Genomic DNA, 16,393 nt, shown 5'->3' on the forward strand with positions numbered 1-16,393 from the left:
AGGCAAAAACAAGAGAAGGCAGTAGTGATACCAGATTCAATTAGATGGAGAAATCCTTGCTAGCTTTTAGAGAAGTCAAAAAAGCAAAACACCTACTCCACCCCTTCTCTGATTCGTTTGGATTCATCATAGTAATCATCCACCAAAGTGTTATTGACTCTCCAGCATCGTAGATTTGTATTATCCTTCGTGTCTGTTATATTGCAGTCCACAATCAGGGCGGTACCTAAAAAAAAACAATATCATCAGTATTCAATGAAAATTCTACAAACTTTCAAATTTGTTAACACCTGGATTACAAGTGCATCTTACTCTCGAGCCTCGAATACCTTTTGATTACCAGAAATACCCCCCTAGGCTAATGTTAAATCTACTTTTTTCTTTCCCTGGAGAGAGACCACGAGGGGCAAGTGGACTTCCAGGACATCCATTGTAAAGGGACACAAATACATTACCAAACATCATCAGGCACACAAATGCTATTTCTACTCCTAGTAACACTAGCAAAGAACTTGACAGTTCACAAAGTATTTTATGCATTTTATCCTTCGGTCTTTGTATCTTCAAAAAAATCTTACAAGGCAGGAAAAGGGGAGGGGCTATTATCCTCATGTTAAGGATGCAAAAACTGAAGTTCAGATAGACGGAGTGACTTGCCCAAATTAATTAGAGGAAGAAATGAAATATGAACTCTAGATTTCTGACACCAAATCCAGTAACATTTCTGCTTCACCAAATGTAACCCCCACCCTTTCCCTCTCTTTCCCTTATCTTGCCTCTACACACATTCACAAATTTCATCAATTTATAGTCTCAATGGACTTTGTCCCATGAGCCTAGTAAATTCTAACATTCAAGGAGTGTTCTCTATTCTAAATGATATTCTTTTAAAAAAAGATTGTGAAACATAACACACATATACCAAAGAGTATAGAATAGAAATATCAAGTTAATGAATTATCACAAAGCAAATATCTGTAACACTTTCACCCATCAAGAAAACAGGATATTGTCCGAATCCCCAGAACCAATGTCTTTTGTCTATTTTTTAATCAAGTTATTTGTTGTTCTGTTTTTTGTTTTTTTGTTTGTTTGTTGTTCAGCTGTTTGAGTTCCTTATATATTCTGGATATTAACCCCTTGTCAGATGCACAGTTTACAAATATTTTCTCCCATTCTGTAGATTGTGTTTTCACTCTGTTGATTGTTTCTTTTATTGTTCAGAAGCTTTTTGTTTTGATGTAATTCCATTTGTCTATTTTAACTTTCATTGTCTGTGCTTTTGAGATCTTATCCAAAATATCTTGCCCAGTCCAATGTCATGAGCACTTCCTTTATGTTTTCTTCTAGTAGTTTCATAGTTTCAGGTCTTATATTTAAGTCTTTAATCCATTTCAAGTTGAGTTTTGAATATGTTAAAAGACAGGGGTCTAGTTTCATTCTCCTGCATGTGGATATCCAATTTTCCTATCACCATTTATTGAAGAGACTGTTACTTGTTTAATGTGTGTTCCTGGCACTTTTGTCAAATATCAGTTGGCTGTTGATTTGTGGATTTATTTCTGGACTCTCTATTCTGTTCCATTGATCTATGTGTCTGTTTTCATGCTAATATCGTGCTGTTTTGATTACTATAGCTTTTTAGTATATTTTGAAGTCAGGTAGTGTGATACTTCCAGCTTTGTTTTTGTTTTTGGGCATTTTGGTCTTTTTCTCAAGATTGATTTGGCTATTCAGGGTGTTTTATGGTCCTTTACAAATTTTAGGACTGTTCCTTCTCTTTCTGTCAAAATAATGTCATTGGTATTTTAGTAGGGATTGCATTGAATCTGTAAGTTGCTTTCAGTAGGATGGACATTTGAACAATATTAATTCTTCCAATTCATGAACAAAGGATATTATATTCACTGCTGAACAAAAATAAAAACTGCTATCCAAGAATACTATACTCAGCAAAGCTATCTTTCAGAAATGTAAGAAAAATAAAGTCCCTTCCAGACAAGCAAAAACTAAGGGAATTCATTGCTACTAGACCAGCCTTACAAGAAATCCCTAAGGAAATGCTGCAACTGAAAGTGAAAGGGTGATAATTACCATCATAAAAATATGTGAAAACTAACTAGTAGAGGTAAACTCAAAATCAAATTCAGAATATCTCAATTCTGAAATGGTGCTATGTAAATCTTTCAAGCCTCTAGTAATAAGTTTAAAGGTCAAAATGGTAAAAAATAACTACAGACACAATTGGTTATTAAAGAACACACAATGTATAATGATGTGAATTAAGGCAACAAAAGTATAAACTGTTAGGGGGAGGATAAAAGTCTACAGTATTTTTATGTGACCAAAGTTAAATTGTAATCAGATTAAAACAGTCTATTATAACTATAAAAGTCTTTATGTTAGCCTCATGGTAGCCACAATGATAGAAATTGCAGCAGATACACAAATAAAAAGAGAAAGGAATCAAAGCTTAGGACTACAGAAAACCACCAACCACAAAAGTAAACAAGAGAGAAAGAAAGAAACAAAGGATCTGCAAAACAACAAGAATACAATTAACAAAATGTCAGGAGTCATGTTCTTACCAATCAATAATAATCTTGAATGTAAATGGATTAAATTCTCTAATTCAAAGACATATAGTGGCAAAATGGATTAAAAGAAAAAAACAAGAACCAACTATGTATGTGCTGCCTAAAAGAGACTCACTTTACTCACTGACTCACAGTAGGTCCGGTAAGGATACATATACATGGAAAGTGAAGAGATGAAAGAAAGATATTCCATGCAAATGGAAAACAAAAGCAAGCAGGAGTAGCTACACTTACATCAGATAAAATAGACTTCAAGTTAAAAATTATAAGAAGAGACAAAGAAGGTCATTATACATTATATAATGATCACTAGATTGTTGAATTCCGTTGTTGAATTCTCAATTGCATTTATTTCATTCATTGAATTCTTAAGCTCGGACTTCTCTTTGGTTCTTTTTTATAATATTTATCTGTTGAATTTCTTATTCAGATCATAAGTTGTATTTCTGATTTCATTAAATTATTTGCTTGTATTCTCTTGTATCTAGCTGGGTTTCCTTAAGATCATTATTTTGGATTCCTTTTCAGGCATTTAGTAAATCTTATTTTCTTTGAGGTTTGTTACTGGAGAATTATTGGACTCCTTTGAGGTGTCATGTTTCCTGTTTTTTCATGTTTCTTGTGTCCTTATGTTGATAGCTGCATATCTGGTGCAACAGTCACCTCTTCTAATTTTATGAAGTAGCTTTATTAGAGAAAGACTTTTTCTGTAGATGCATCCTAGCATGTCAGTTGGATAGGGTATGTTGGCTTTGGTTCTAGATAGAGACAGAAGTGTAGTCTTCATGCAGTTTCTTCAGCTACAATCCACATCTGCAATATCTTTGAGTGTCTCAGTGACCTAGGCTGCAGGAGTTTGTACTGGCAGTGGCATGGCTTTGCAGGGTGCTGGGCTACCAGGTTGGTTCTCAGGCCAAGGGTGTGTGTGTGCACACACAGTAGGTCCAATGGAAAAGGGGTGTGGTCTTGCCAGGTGCAGGGCTACTGGGCTGGTTCTCAGGCTGAGGGTGAGTATGTACACCCTCCTGGGTATGAGGGTGAGCAGAGTAGGTCTGCTGGCTAGGGGAAGCTTCCCCAGTTGTGCAGGACTGCCTGTCCACACAGGAAGCAGGGCACCATGTGTGTTTGGGCACCAGGATCACAGTAATTTCACAGGGCCCATACTCTAAGTAACCAGGATTGTGGCGTTGTAGCCACCTGTATGAACATGGTGGAATGACGGGAAAGCGTTGGGGATGGAGGGATGCAGTGGCTACTGGCCCCCAGAACAGGACTCACTCTAGCAGTAGCTATAATTCCAAGATAGTGCCACGATGTAGCAGCGTGGGTCATAGGGGATAAGGGTATGCACAAGGTAGTTTCCTGCACTGGAGCAATATAGCCATGAGAACTCCAGGCTGCTCCCCAAACTGGGCTCAGGACCTGTGAGGACTGCAACTTTCTTCTGTAGCAAGAACTGCAGGTGTCTGTGGTAATAATGAAGGTTGCAGGGGACTTCTGCTTACCTTTTCCCTGCAAGGAGAAGTTTCTCTTGGCTCCAAGTCAATCTTGGTGGGGGAAACAGAGTGACAGAGAAAGAGTGATTTCCTCCCCTCTCTACGCTGCCATCCTGGGTTTCTGTGCTCCACAGGGATTCCATCATTTTTATGCTGCACTCCAGCGCCCTCCTTCAGACACGCTAGTCAAAATGTAGCTATTTATTTTATATTTTGGCCCTTTTGTAGGGGAATTAGTGCTAGGAACCCCTAGTCAGCAATTTTGTTGACATACTAATAATCTCTATCTTTATAATATATTTTAATACTTACAAGGAAATGGCTCTTTTTTCTTCCATTCAATTTTTTCTTGGCTGTTTCGAGCATTTTTGACAGAAATTTTAGAAACGTTTTGACAAGTTTTAGGATATTCGGTAATTTAACTGGTATTATATTAAACTGGTATATTAATCTAGGAGAAATAACATTTTTAATACTGAGTGTTTCTATGTAGGAACATCTTTTGAAATTTCACTGAAACACATATTCTTTTATGTTCCATCTATAAAATGACAAAATGCTGCATTTTTAATCATGTAGGCAAGTCTTCCTAATTTCTTGTTCAGTTGTTCCTTACTATTTTATTTCTTGTATTGCAATTGTGAATGCCATTTTCCCTGATTACATAATATATGCTATTTCAGGCATGTAAAAATGCTATTAGCTGTGAATGTTTATTTTGTATTAAAATAACATTAATAAGAAAATGCTAGTGATTATAGTTTTTTACTTAATTTTCTTAAAATTTCTAAGTAGAAACCAGTAGATCATGTTTTAAAAATTATGTTTATCTTCCTCCCTCCAAGACTTCCAAAACTCCTTCTCTTGCCTTTTAAACACATTGGCTAGAATTTCCAAAGACAGGAGTAGAGGAAGAAAGTCAATTAAGAGAGATAAAACAGCCAAATTTGTCTTTTAAGACTATTCACATAATGAGTAATGTGTAGACAATTATCCTTTATTATAGGTATTATTATTTCCTTAAAAGTTTAAAAGAATTATCCTAAAAACATATGGGCCTAGAGGCATTTAAACAGATTTTATCTCTTACCATTTGTTGTTTTATATAAGCTTTCCCATATCTCTAATTTTTTTATATTTGGGTGTCTCTGCACTTAGGGGATTAGATTTGCTGGAAGTTTATCTTTCTCCCCAATCCCCACCTCAACTCTTCTGCCCTTAACCAACTCTGGGACAGATTCTATTAGTTTATTTTCCTTTAATAAATTCATTATTTTCTACTTTTATTCTTGTTGTTTAGTTGGTCTTTTTATAGAGTCAGATGGTTAGTTGTATATTTTAATTATTTCTACACTTATTAATAATAATGTTATTTAAAGATATAAGCTTGTTTAGAGTTGGTCATATGCCATGAAATTTGATATGAAGTATTCTCGCTATCATTATTTTCTAAATATTCTTTAACTATGGCTTTGGCTCTCTAATCAAAAATGCAAATAATTAAGAGATTTTTTTTTGTCATTTACTTTTTTAAATTTTTTTTAGTTTTAATTGACAAATAATAATTACATATATTTATGGGTACAATGTGATGTTTTGATACATGTTTATATTGTAGAATAATTAAATCAAGCTAATTAACAAATCCATCACTTCACATACTTAATGAGTGTGATTATTTTATTGTTTTGGTTTAGATATAAATTTTTACATTTACTGTATTGTGATTATACCCCGTGATCTGTACAATTTCCTCTTTTGGACTCTGGGTTTTTCATAGATGTTTCTGAGAGTGATCTACGTATTAGACACATTACTTTTACTATATTCCTCGAACCATGTAGACTCTTACTTTCCTAGTAAATTTCTCAAAGCAAGAGTATGCTAAAATCTCCCCCTACAACTGAAACAATTGTGTTGTTTTATTTTATTGTATTTCTGAGACTTTTAGCATTATATATTTTGATACACTACTATTGACACATAAAACTCTATTTTGTGAGATGTTGAGATTTTTGTCTAATTTGCTTTTTCTTCAGATGTAATACAACATATTTATTTTACTAGAGATTTTTTTTTATTTTTTTATTTTTTGAAACGGAGTCTCGCTCTGTCGCCGCTGGAGTGCAGTGGCGTGATCTCGGCTCATGGCAAGCTCCGCCTCCTGGGTTCAAGCCGTTCTCCTGCCTCAGCCTCCCAAGTAGCTGGGACTACAGGTGCCCGCCACCATGCCTGGCTAATTTTTTGTATTTTTTAGTAGAGACGGGGTTTCACCATGTTAGCCAGGATGGTCTCAATCTCCTGACCTCATGATCTGCCTGCCTCGGCCTCCCAAAGTGCTGGGATTACAGGCGTGAGCTACCGTGCCTAGCCACTAGTGATTATTTTTTAATTAAAAAAAATAATTTGATGCCTTTTTATCTACTTAGATCACAAATTGAGGCAATGCTTGTTGATCCTTTTCCATGTAGATTAAGGAATATAACGTCATAATTTTTTTCATTCCTTTAATATACCTTGCATTGTGAGGTAATATAATCCAGAACTCCTGATCAACATTATTTAATAGTAGTTTTATATTATATTATGTATTGTCTGAAGAATTATTTGCATTTTCATTGCCTTTGCATAAACAGATTTATAATAATCATTTTGGGCCCATAGTCCTCATTGCCAGACTTCTCTGCTACCACAACTTTTCCATGCTTCAGCTATCTGGTGTTTTATTTTGATTTCTCTCCCCATGAGCTCAGGTATATCCAAAGCTGGAAACTGGGTGTGTATGGGATTTATCTTCATCCTTAACATTCAAAATATTCACCAGAATATGCAAAAATAATGAGCTCTTCCCCTGGTGATTTCAATGGCTTCAATGATTTTACTCACCAAGCTGTACTTCGATTGAATTATTTTTTGGATAAATGATTTTAGGGACACTTCCTCCATGTCCAGCTCTTTCTGCTAAGAAATCATACCCACAGGAAATTGCATTAGAATCACGTATGATACATTCCCAAGTACTTTGATGTAATAGCATGAAGCCCAACAGAGCAGACCATCAATAAGCTCTGGTCAAAATCCCACTCCATAAATACACATTTTCAACCAGAAGTAACTGAATTGCCAAAAAAGAAAAAATAATAAGCTAGAAGCTGAGCTATCAAGAGAGTTCACTTTGGCCATTATATTTTGGTATAAACCATAAACTATATTGTTTATAATATAAACCAATAAGCTATTATAATAAAATCTCAATACTTAATAATCCAAAAACACTTTGCAGGCAGTGGCTATAAGCAAAGGGCTGGCTTAGCTTGAGAGAAATAGTAACCCTCTTGTTTTACCTTCAAAAAACTCCCTCATGCAGTTCCTGTTCCATGGCAACCATTAATCTGTTTCCTATTTCTATAGTTTTGTCCTTTTAAGAATGTTATATAGATGGAAAAATACATAATATCATGTTTTTGAATTACTTTAAAATAATCTGGGGAACTGGTGGGAGTGGGTAGAGGTAAAGATGAAAAAAGTCTAACCAGAAGTTGATAATTGTCAAAGTTGGGTGAGGGATCCGTGAGGGTTCATCATATCTTCAGTTTTGCTCTTCCTCCACCAACTCTGCATTTCCATATTCTTCTATATCCCATCCTCTTCTACTGTTCTTCTAACTCTTTCATCCTACCACCAAACTTTAGCATTATTTCCCTGTATTGACTCCCTGGACTCCCTGCCCCTGAGTCTTTCTCTACTTCTTCCCTCTCCCATTTGTCTGCGAAAATTTAGCGATCATCTACTTTGTTCCATTATTCCTCCTATATATTTGGGGTGGGATATGGAAAAGTTGTAAGAGAGGAGCTAAGAAAAATGCAAAAATACATATCTTTTATAATGGCAATAATACTTGTGCATTCCACAAACTATTTAAATGCAGCATGTCCCAAACAAAAGTTATCCCCAGCTAGTTAATATATCATCACCCACTAGATCACACACATGCAAAATCCAGAAGCCATTCTGGGCAACAGCTTTTCTTTCACCTTCTTCAACTTATCAATCACCAAATTCAACTTTTACCTCCTCATTTCTCAGTCTGTCTTTTTCTTCACTTCTAAACCTTCTATTTTCCATTTTTTCCTAAGCAATCGCATTCACACCCACTTCTTCAAATATCATTTCAAGGCCAATGACTTTGAAGGTCATGTCTCCAGTCCTTCCCCTAAGCTCCATGCACATACAAGCCATGACCTACTCTGGACCTCCACCATCCAAACGCACCTCATACTCAATGTAGCAATGACCAAACTCATGATCTCACTACTAAATCTGGTTTTCCTCCAGAGCCATTTTATTTCCCTGAATAGCATCACCATCCAGTCAATAGTGCATGTCAAAAAGCCTGGTTAACTTTTTTGACCTTGCCATATTTCTCCCCATATTCAGTCCAACACTAAATCTGTGGGTTTTATCTCTTAAGGTGTCTTGAACCCATCCACATCTCTCCACCTTCAATGACATCATGTTACCTGCGCCTTCATGCCTTACCTGCACTTCTGCACCTGCACTTCTGATCCACCCTGGAATGGATCATTCTGTGCACAGCAGCCAGTCTGCTGTTTCAGAAATGAAAATCAACTCATGCTACTCTCCTGCTTTCAATCTATCTGGCTGCTTGTCATTGTTCTTAGAATAAAATTCATACTACTTACTCTGAATTGCTGGTTCCTACTTGATCTTGGCCCCCGACTACTTACCCAACCTCATCACCTACCATAATTTCTCTCATTCAGGATCACTCTAGCCCTGCTTTCTACTCTTCAGATACTCCAAGTTCCCCCTTGTGCCAGGGTCTTCACATTTGCTACTTCCTCAGTCTGGAAAAAATCTCCCCAACTCCATCATCCACATAATGCTTCCTGACCATCAGCATCACTATTAGAAAGCTTTCCCTGAGCCACTGCCTTCTCACCAGGCCCTGGTCTGTTTGATCTCAGATTTTTCCTTTCCTTCACTGCTTTCATCTTCCCTATAATTACACATCTTACTAGTGAATTATCTGATTATTCTCTGCCTTCCTTCCTTTCAGCCTTCAAGCTTCATCAGAGCAGTGGTGGTGGCTGTTTTCTTCACCACCATGTTCTCTCTGCCTGGCACAGAACCTAGCTTTGTTCAGTACTCAGCAAAAAGTTCTTAAATGATTGCTTGAAGAAGAGCTCCCCCACGGCCTCTTCCCAAGTTGAGACTATCAGCGCTCTTTTGGATATTTTATCAGCCTTCTAAGTGGTCTCCAAGCTGCCAGGCCCTCTTCAACTCTGGCTTCAAACCATCCCAATACTGACGTCTCCCATCACAAATGCAGCCCAATGACTCTGCATTTGCACCATCCCAGGGCCCTTCAGTGGCTGCGTGGTAAAGCCTATGCATAAACAGTCCCCTGGACCTTGCCCCTGCTTAACTCCATGGCCTCAGCTCCCACCCTCCCCACCCCATACTCACATAGGCTCTAATGAAAGTCGTTTTAGATCCAACATAAACATAATGCTTAACACTTCCATGCTTTGTCCTATACTGTTCCCTCTGTTCTCTCTGCCTAGAGACCCCTCTTCACCCTCCTTTCCTTTTGTGAATCCTATTCATTCTTCAAAATTCAGCTGAGAACTCCTTTCCTCTTGGAAGCCTTCCCAGACCATTTGCTTGCCACCCATGGACCCTTCTTATTCTTTTCCTGCTCCGCAAACACTGTCTGTGACTCTACCCTTAACGCATGATGTTAAAATGATCCATTTAACCCCAAAGATTCACCATCACCACCAGTCTGACAGTTTCATAGTAGAAGAAACAATGCTTTTCACTTTTGAATTATCAGGACCTTCCATAATACTGGCATATAACAGATCATAAATAAATGTTTATTGAACATGATGTAGTGACTACTGAACCCATTTACTTCTTAAGGGATTCTTCATTTTACCTGAGCAATTTCACCTTACAAAATTTCCCCTCAGTTACCAATGTAAAATTAATGCATTATAGTAGTCAATCACTTGCTTAATAAATAGATCTGTGCCTAGTCTAGGCCAGGCACTGGGCTCAGTGCCAGGGATTCAACTGTGAACAAGATGAGGCAGGTGCTTTATTTCAGAGAGATAATGGTCAGCAGAAAACCCAAGAGCATGAAAATCAAAAAAACCTTGTACAATTAATTTTCTTAATGACTGTGCTTTTAGCATGAACAATTAAAACTGAAAACCACCCAAAAATATTTAGATCAAATGAGCAGTTGCTGTAAAGAACCTAGGAGGACTAGAACGGGCTCTCTAGAAGAACAGCTGGAATGCAGGGAGTCACTGGACTGTACAGAGTAAAGGGCACTGGCCTGCATAGGCAGCAGGGAGCCACCCATGCTGACCAGATCCCCCTAGGGATCCACACCATCCAGAAATAGCTCAGTCTCCCCCAGTACTCTGAAGTGTGATGGAAACTAGTGACAAATAGGAAGGTCTACATCAAAGAAGTATCCAGCCTTTAGTTCTTCTCAGCTGGATGAGTAAATATAGAAAATAACTTTCTACTAAAGAAAGAACAAAAGCCACCACAGCAGGAACTCCTTGTCCAGTGTGTTTGGAAAAACCAGTGCTGGCCTGGGCATTGAATGCCAGAGCTCTGGCTCTGTTTCTGACAATAACCAGCTTTGTGACCTTCAATAAGTTGCTTATCTCCTGGAACTCTGTAAAATGTACAGCTTGGGGAGAGAATGTGGGGCAAGATGGCAGAATAGAAGAATCCGCCAATTGTCTCCCCTACAAGGACACCAAGTTAACAACCATCTACACAGAAGAAACACCTTCATAAGAATCAAAAATCACTTATAGTATCTGGTTTTAAATCTGTATCACAGAAAAGGACACTAATGAGATAGAAAAAACGGTCCTCAATCACCAATGCCACTCTCACCACCCCCCGATATTGGCGGCATGGTATTGAGAGTGTCTCTGGTTGCTGGAGGAGAAAGAACACCGCAATTGTGAGGCACTGAACTCAATGCTGTCTTGTTAGAACAGAAAGGAAAACCGGACCAAACTCAGCTGCCACGGGCTCATGGAGGGAACATTTAAACCAGCCCTAGACAGAGGGAATTGCTAATCCCAGTGATCAGAACTTGAGTTCCTGTAAATCTTACCACCACAGGCTAAAGTGCTCTGGGTCTCTAAGTAAACTTGAGAGGCAGTCTGGGCCACAGGGACTGCAACTCTTAGGTGAGTCCTAGTGCTGCCCAGAGACGGTGGACTGGAGTGGGACATGCAACATACCTCAGTATTCCCATCTAGGGCAGCCAAGGGAGTGTGGGCATCACCCCTCTTTATCACCCCAGACTGCACACCTTACAGCTCTAAAACAGACGCTTTCCTTCTGCTTAAGGAGAGGAGAGGAAAGAGTGGAGAGGACTTCATCTTGCATCTTGGATACCAGCTCAGCCACAGCAAGAGAGGACAATGATCAGAGTCATGAGGCCTGTTCCAGGGCTCCCAGATAACATTTACAAACATACCATGGGCCAGAAGGGGACCCGCTGCCTTGACGGAAAGGATTCAGTCCTTGCAGCATTCATCACCTGCTAACTTAAGAGCCCTTGTGCCATGAATAATCAGTAGCAATTATCCAGGTACTACATTGAATGCCTTGGGTGAGCATCTGAAACTTGCTGGCCTCAGATGAGACTCAGCACATTACCAGCTGCAGTGATTATAGGGAAAAACTCCTTTTGCTTGAGAAAAGCAGAAGGAAAAGTCTGTCTTGCACTTTAGGTACTAGCATAGCCACAGGGGAGGGTAGGTCATGAAGCAGGCTCTTGAGGTCCCTGATTCTGGGACTTGAATCTTGGATGGCACTGCTGCACATGCCCTGGGCCAGAAGGGAGCCCAGTGCCCTGAAGAGTGAGTCCCAGGAAGGCAGCATTCACCGCAAGCTGACTTAAGAGCTCTTGGGCCTTAAGGGAAAATCTGCAGTAGTCTGGCAGTACTCCTTGTGGCCGGCTGTGGCAGTGGCTATGGATGGTGAGGCTCGTCTGCCTTTGGAAAGGGGAGGGAAGAGTGGGAAGGACTATGTCTTGTGGTTTGACTGCCAGCTCAGCTGCAGTACAAAAAAACACTTGGCAGACTTCTAAGGTTTGTTTACTCTAATCCCTCACTCCTAGACGGCACCTCTGGATCCACTCAGGGCCTGAAAGACCTCACCAGTGGCAATCAGCCGTGATGGGAGGGACACAGGCCTGGCTGGCTTTGCCACCAGCTGATTGCAGAGCACGAAGGTCTAAAGCAAACATAAGCAGTAGCCAGGGAGTGGGTAAAGCAGGCAAGACCCAGCACTGTGCTGGCTTCAGGTCTGACCCAGCAGTCGCAGTGGTCGTGGCCAAAGCAGTGCCTGTGTCACTCCACCGTCAGCTTTAGGTGGCTCAGAACAGACAGACAGACTCTGTTTGTTTGGGAGAAAGTAAGGGAAGAAAACAAGTCTCTGCCTGATATCCAGAGAATTCTCCCAGATATTGTCCAAGATCATCAAGGTGGTACCTCTACAGGTCTGCAAGAACCACAGCATTACTGGGCTAGGGTGCCCCCTAAAGCAGATACAGCTTCGATCCAAACACTCAAATCCTTTGGAAGGCCTTCCCAAGAAGGAAAAGTACAAATAAGTCCAGAGAGTGAAGACTACAATAAATACCTAACTTTTAAATGCCCAGACACTGAAGAACATCTACTAGCATCAACGCCATCCAGGAAAACATGACCTCCTCAAATGAATTAAATAAGTCACCAAGGGCCAGTCCTGGAGGAACAGAGATATGTGATGTTTCAGTCAGAGAATTCAAAATAGCTGTGTTGAGGAAACGCAAAGAAATTCAAGATAACATAGAAAAGGAATTCAGAATTCTATCAGATAAATTTAACAAGGAGATTGAAATAAGGTTTTTTAAATCAAGCAGAAATTCTGGAAATGAAAAAACGCAATTGGCATATTGAAGAATGCATCAGAGTCCTTTAATAGAGGAATTTATCAAGCAGAAGAAAGAATTGGCAGGCTGGAAGACAGGCTATCTGAAAATACACAGTCAAAGGAGACAAAAGAAAAAAGAATAAAAAACAATGAAGCATTGCATACAGAATCTAGAAGATAGCCTCAAAAGGGCAAATCTAAAAGTTATTGGCTTTAAAGAGGAGGTAGAGAAACAGAAAAGAGTAGAAAGTTTATTCAAAGGGATAACAGAGAACTTCCTAAACCTAGAGAAAGATATCAGTCCCCAAATACAAGAAGGTTATAGAACACCCAGCAGATTTAATCCAAAGGAGACTACCTCAAGGCATTTAATAATCACACTCCCAAAGGTCAAGGATAAAGAAAGGGTTCTAAAAGCAGCAAGAGAAAAGGAACAAATAACATACAATAGAGCTGCAACACATCTAGCAGCAGACTTTTCAGTGGAAACCTTATAGGCCAGGAGAGAGTGGCATGACACATTTTAAAAACGTTTACCCTAGAATAGTATATCCACAAAAATAACCTTCAAACATGAAGAAGAAATAGACTTTCCCAGACAAATGAAAGCTGAAGGATTTCATATACTGACCTGTCCTACAAGGAATGTTGAAGGGAGCACTTCAATCAGAAAGAAAAGGACATTAATGAGCAATAAGTAATCACCCAAAGGTACAAAACTCACTGGTTATAATAAGTACACAGAAAAACACAGAATATTTTAACACTGTAACTGTGGTGTGAAACTGTTCTTATCCTAGAAAGACTGAATGATGAACCAATCAAAAATAATAACTACAACAACTTTTCAAGGTGTAGTGAGCACAAGATATAAATAGAAGCAACAAAAAGTTGAAAAGCAGGGGAACAAAGTTAAGGTGTAGAATTTTTATTAGTTTTCTTTTTGCCTGTTTGTTTATGCAAACAATATTAAGTTGTTATCAGGTTAAAATAATGGGTTATAAGATAGTATTTTCAAGCCTCGTGGAAACCTCAAACCAGAAAAAATACAATAGAGTCATAAAAAAATAAAAAGCAAGAAACCAAATCATATCACCAGACAAAATCACTTTCACTAAAAGAAGACAGGAAGGAAAGAAAGGAGGAAGAGAAGACCACAAAACAAGCAGAAAACAAATAACAAAATGACAGTAGTAAGTTCTACCTATCAATAATAACATTAATGTAAATGGACTAAACTCTCCAATAAAGAGACATGGAATGGCTGAATGAATGAAAAAACAAGACCCATTGATTGTTTCCACACTTCACCTATAAAGACACACATAGACTGAAAATAAAGGGATGGAAAAAGATATTCCATGACAATCAAAAACAAAAAAAAGAGCAGGAGTAGCTATGCTTAGAGAAAATAGATTTCAAGACAAAAACTATAAAAAAAGACAAAGCAAGTCACTATGTAATGATAAAAAGGTCAATTCAGCAAGAGGATATAACACCCAACACTGAAGCACCCAGATACAAAAACAAATATTATTGGAGCTAAAGAGAGAGATAGGCTCCAATACAATAATAGCTGGAGACTTCAATATCCCACTTTCAGCATTGGACAGATCTTCCAGACAGAAAATCAACAAAGAAACATCTGACTTAATCTGCACTATAGACCAAATGGATCTAACAGATCCATTTACAGAACATTTCATCCAATGGCTGTAGAATACATATTCTTTTCCTCAGCACATGGATCATTCTCAAGGACAGACCATATGTTGGGTCACAAAACAAGTCTTAATACACTGAAAAAATTGGAATAATATCAAGCATCTTCTCTGACCACAATGGAATAAAACTAGAAATCAATAATGAGAGGAATTTTGGAAACTATACAAATGTTTGATGGAAATCAAACAGTATGCTTCCGAATGACCAGTGGGTCAATGAAGAAATTAAGAAGGAAATTGAAACATTTCTTGAAACAAATAATGGAAACACAACATACTAAAACATATGGGATACAGCAAAAGCAGTACTCAGAGAAAAGTTTATAGCTATAAGTGTCTACATCAAAAAAGAGGAAAAACTTCGAACAAACAATCTAATGATGTATCTCAAAGAACTAGAAAAACAAGAGCAAACCAGGCCCAAAATTAGTAGAAGAAATAAATGAAATTGAAATGAAAAAAACACAGAAGATCAGTGAAACAAAAAGTTGGTTCTTTGAAAAGGGAAACAAAATTGACAAACCTTTAGCCAGGCTAAGAAAAAAAGAGAGGAGATACAAATAACTAAAATCAGAAATGAATAAGGAGACATTACAATTGATATTGCAGAAATCCAAAAGATTATTAATGGCTACTATGAGCAACTCTGTGCCAATGAATTGGAAAATCTAGAAGAAATGGGCAAATTCCTAGCAAATACAACCTACCAAGATTGAACCAGGAAGAAATCCAAAACCTAAACAGACCGATAACAAGTAACAACATAGAAATTTTAATAAAATATCTTTATTAAAGAGAAAGAAATCTCTTTATTAAAGAAAACTCTGGGATTTGATGGCTTCACCACTGAATTCTAACAAACATTTAAAGAAGAACTAATACCAATCCTACTCAAACTATTCAAAAAAATAGAGGATGAGAAGATACTACCAAATTCATCCTATGAGGCCAGTTATTACCCTGATACCAAAACCAGAAAAAGACACATCAAAAAAAAAAGAGAGAGAAAACTATAGGCAAGTATCTCGATGAATATTATGCAAAAATCCTCAACAAAGTACTAGCAAAGAGAATTCAACAATATTTTAGAAAGATCATTCATCATGACCAAATGGGATTTATCCCTGGGATACAAGGATGGTTTAACATTTGCAAATCAATCAATGTAATACATCGTATCAGCAGAATAAAGGCTAAAAACATATGATCATTGCAATTGATGCTGAAAAAGCATTTGATAAAATTCAACAGGTCATGATAAAAACCCTCAAAAAACTGGAAGTAGAAAGAACATGTATCAATGTAATAAAAGTCATATGTGACAGACCCACAGCTAGTATCATACTGAATGGGGAAAAACTGAAAGCCTTTCCTCTAAGTTCTGGAACACGATGAGGATGCCCACTGTCACCACTGTTATTCAACATAGTACTGGAAGTCCTAGTTAGAGAAATCAGACAAGAGAAAGATATAAACAGCATCCAAATTAGAAAAGAAGAATTCAAATTATCATTGTTGGCAAATGATATGATCTTATATTTGGGAAAACCTAAAGACTCCACAAGAAAACTGTTAGAACTAATAAATTCAG

At 37.9% G+C, this 16,393-nt stretch overlaps 1 protein-coding gene across 3 annotated transcripts in view; it reads right to left on the reverse strand.

The window, feature by feature from the left end:
- Positions 1 to 16,393, reverse strand: part of IL1RL2 (interleukin 1 receptor like 2) — a 52,015-nt gene that overhangs the window by 20,053 nt on the left and 15,569 nt on the right. Inside the window, exons 4-5 of one of the 3 annotated variants that reach the window (XM_032177446.2) lie at positions 6,980 to 7,051; positions 97 to 226 (exon numbers count right to left, since the gene is read on the reverse strand). In XM_032177446.2, the coding sequence (XP_032033337.1) occupies positions 97 to 226; positions 6,980 to 7,051 (202 nt within the window). Of the gene's footprint in view, positions 1 to 96; positions 227 to 6,979; positions 7,055 to 16,393 lie in introns of all 3 variants that reach the window. The other 2 variants (XM_032177445.2, XM_032177447.1) reach the window with 2 other exon arrangements.

The sequence above is a fragment of the Hylobates moloch genome, unplaced genomic scaffold, assembly GCF_009828535.3.
Source record: "Hylobates moloch isolate HMO894 unplaced genomic scaffold, HMol_V3 SCAFFOLD_15, whole genome shotgun sequence".
Classification (NCBI taxonomy): Eukaryota; Metazoa; Chordata; class Mammalia; order Primates; family Hylobatidae; genus Hylobates; species Hylobates moloch.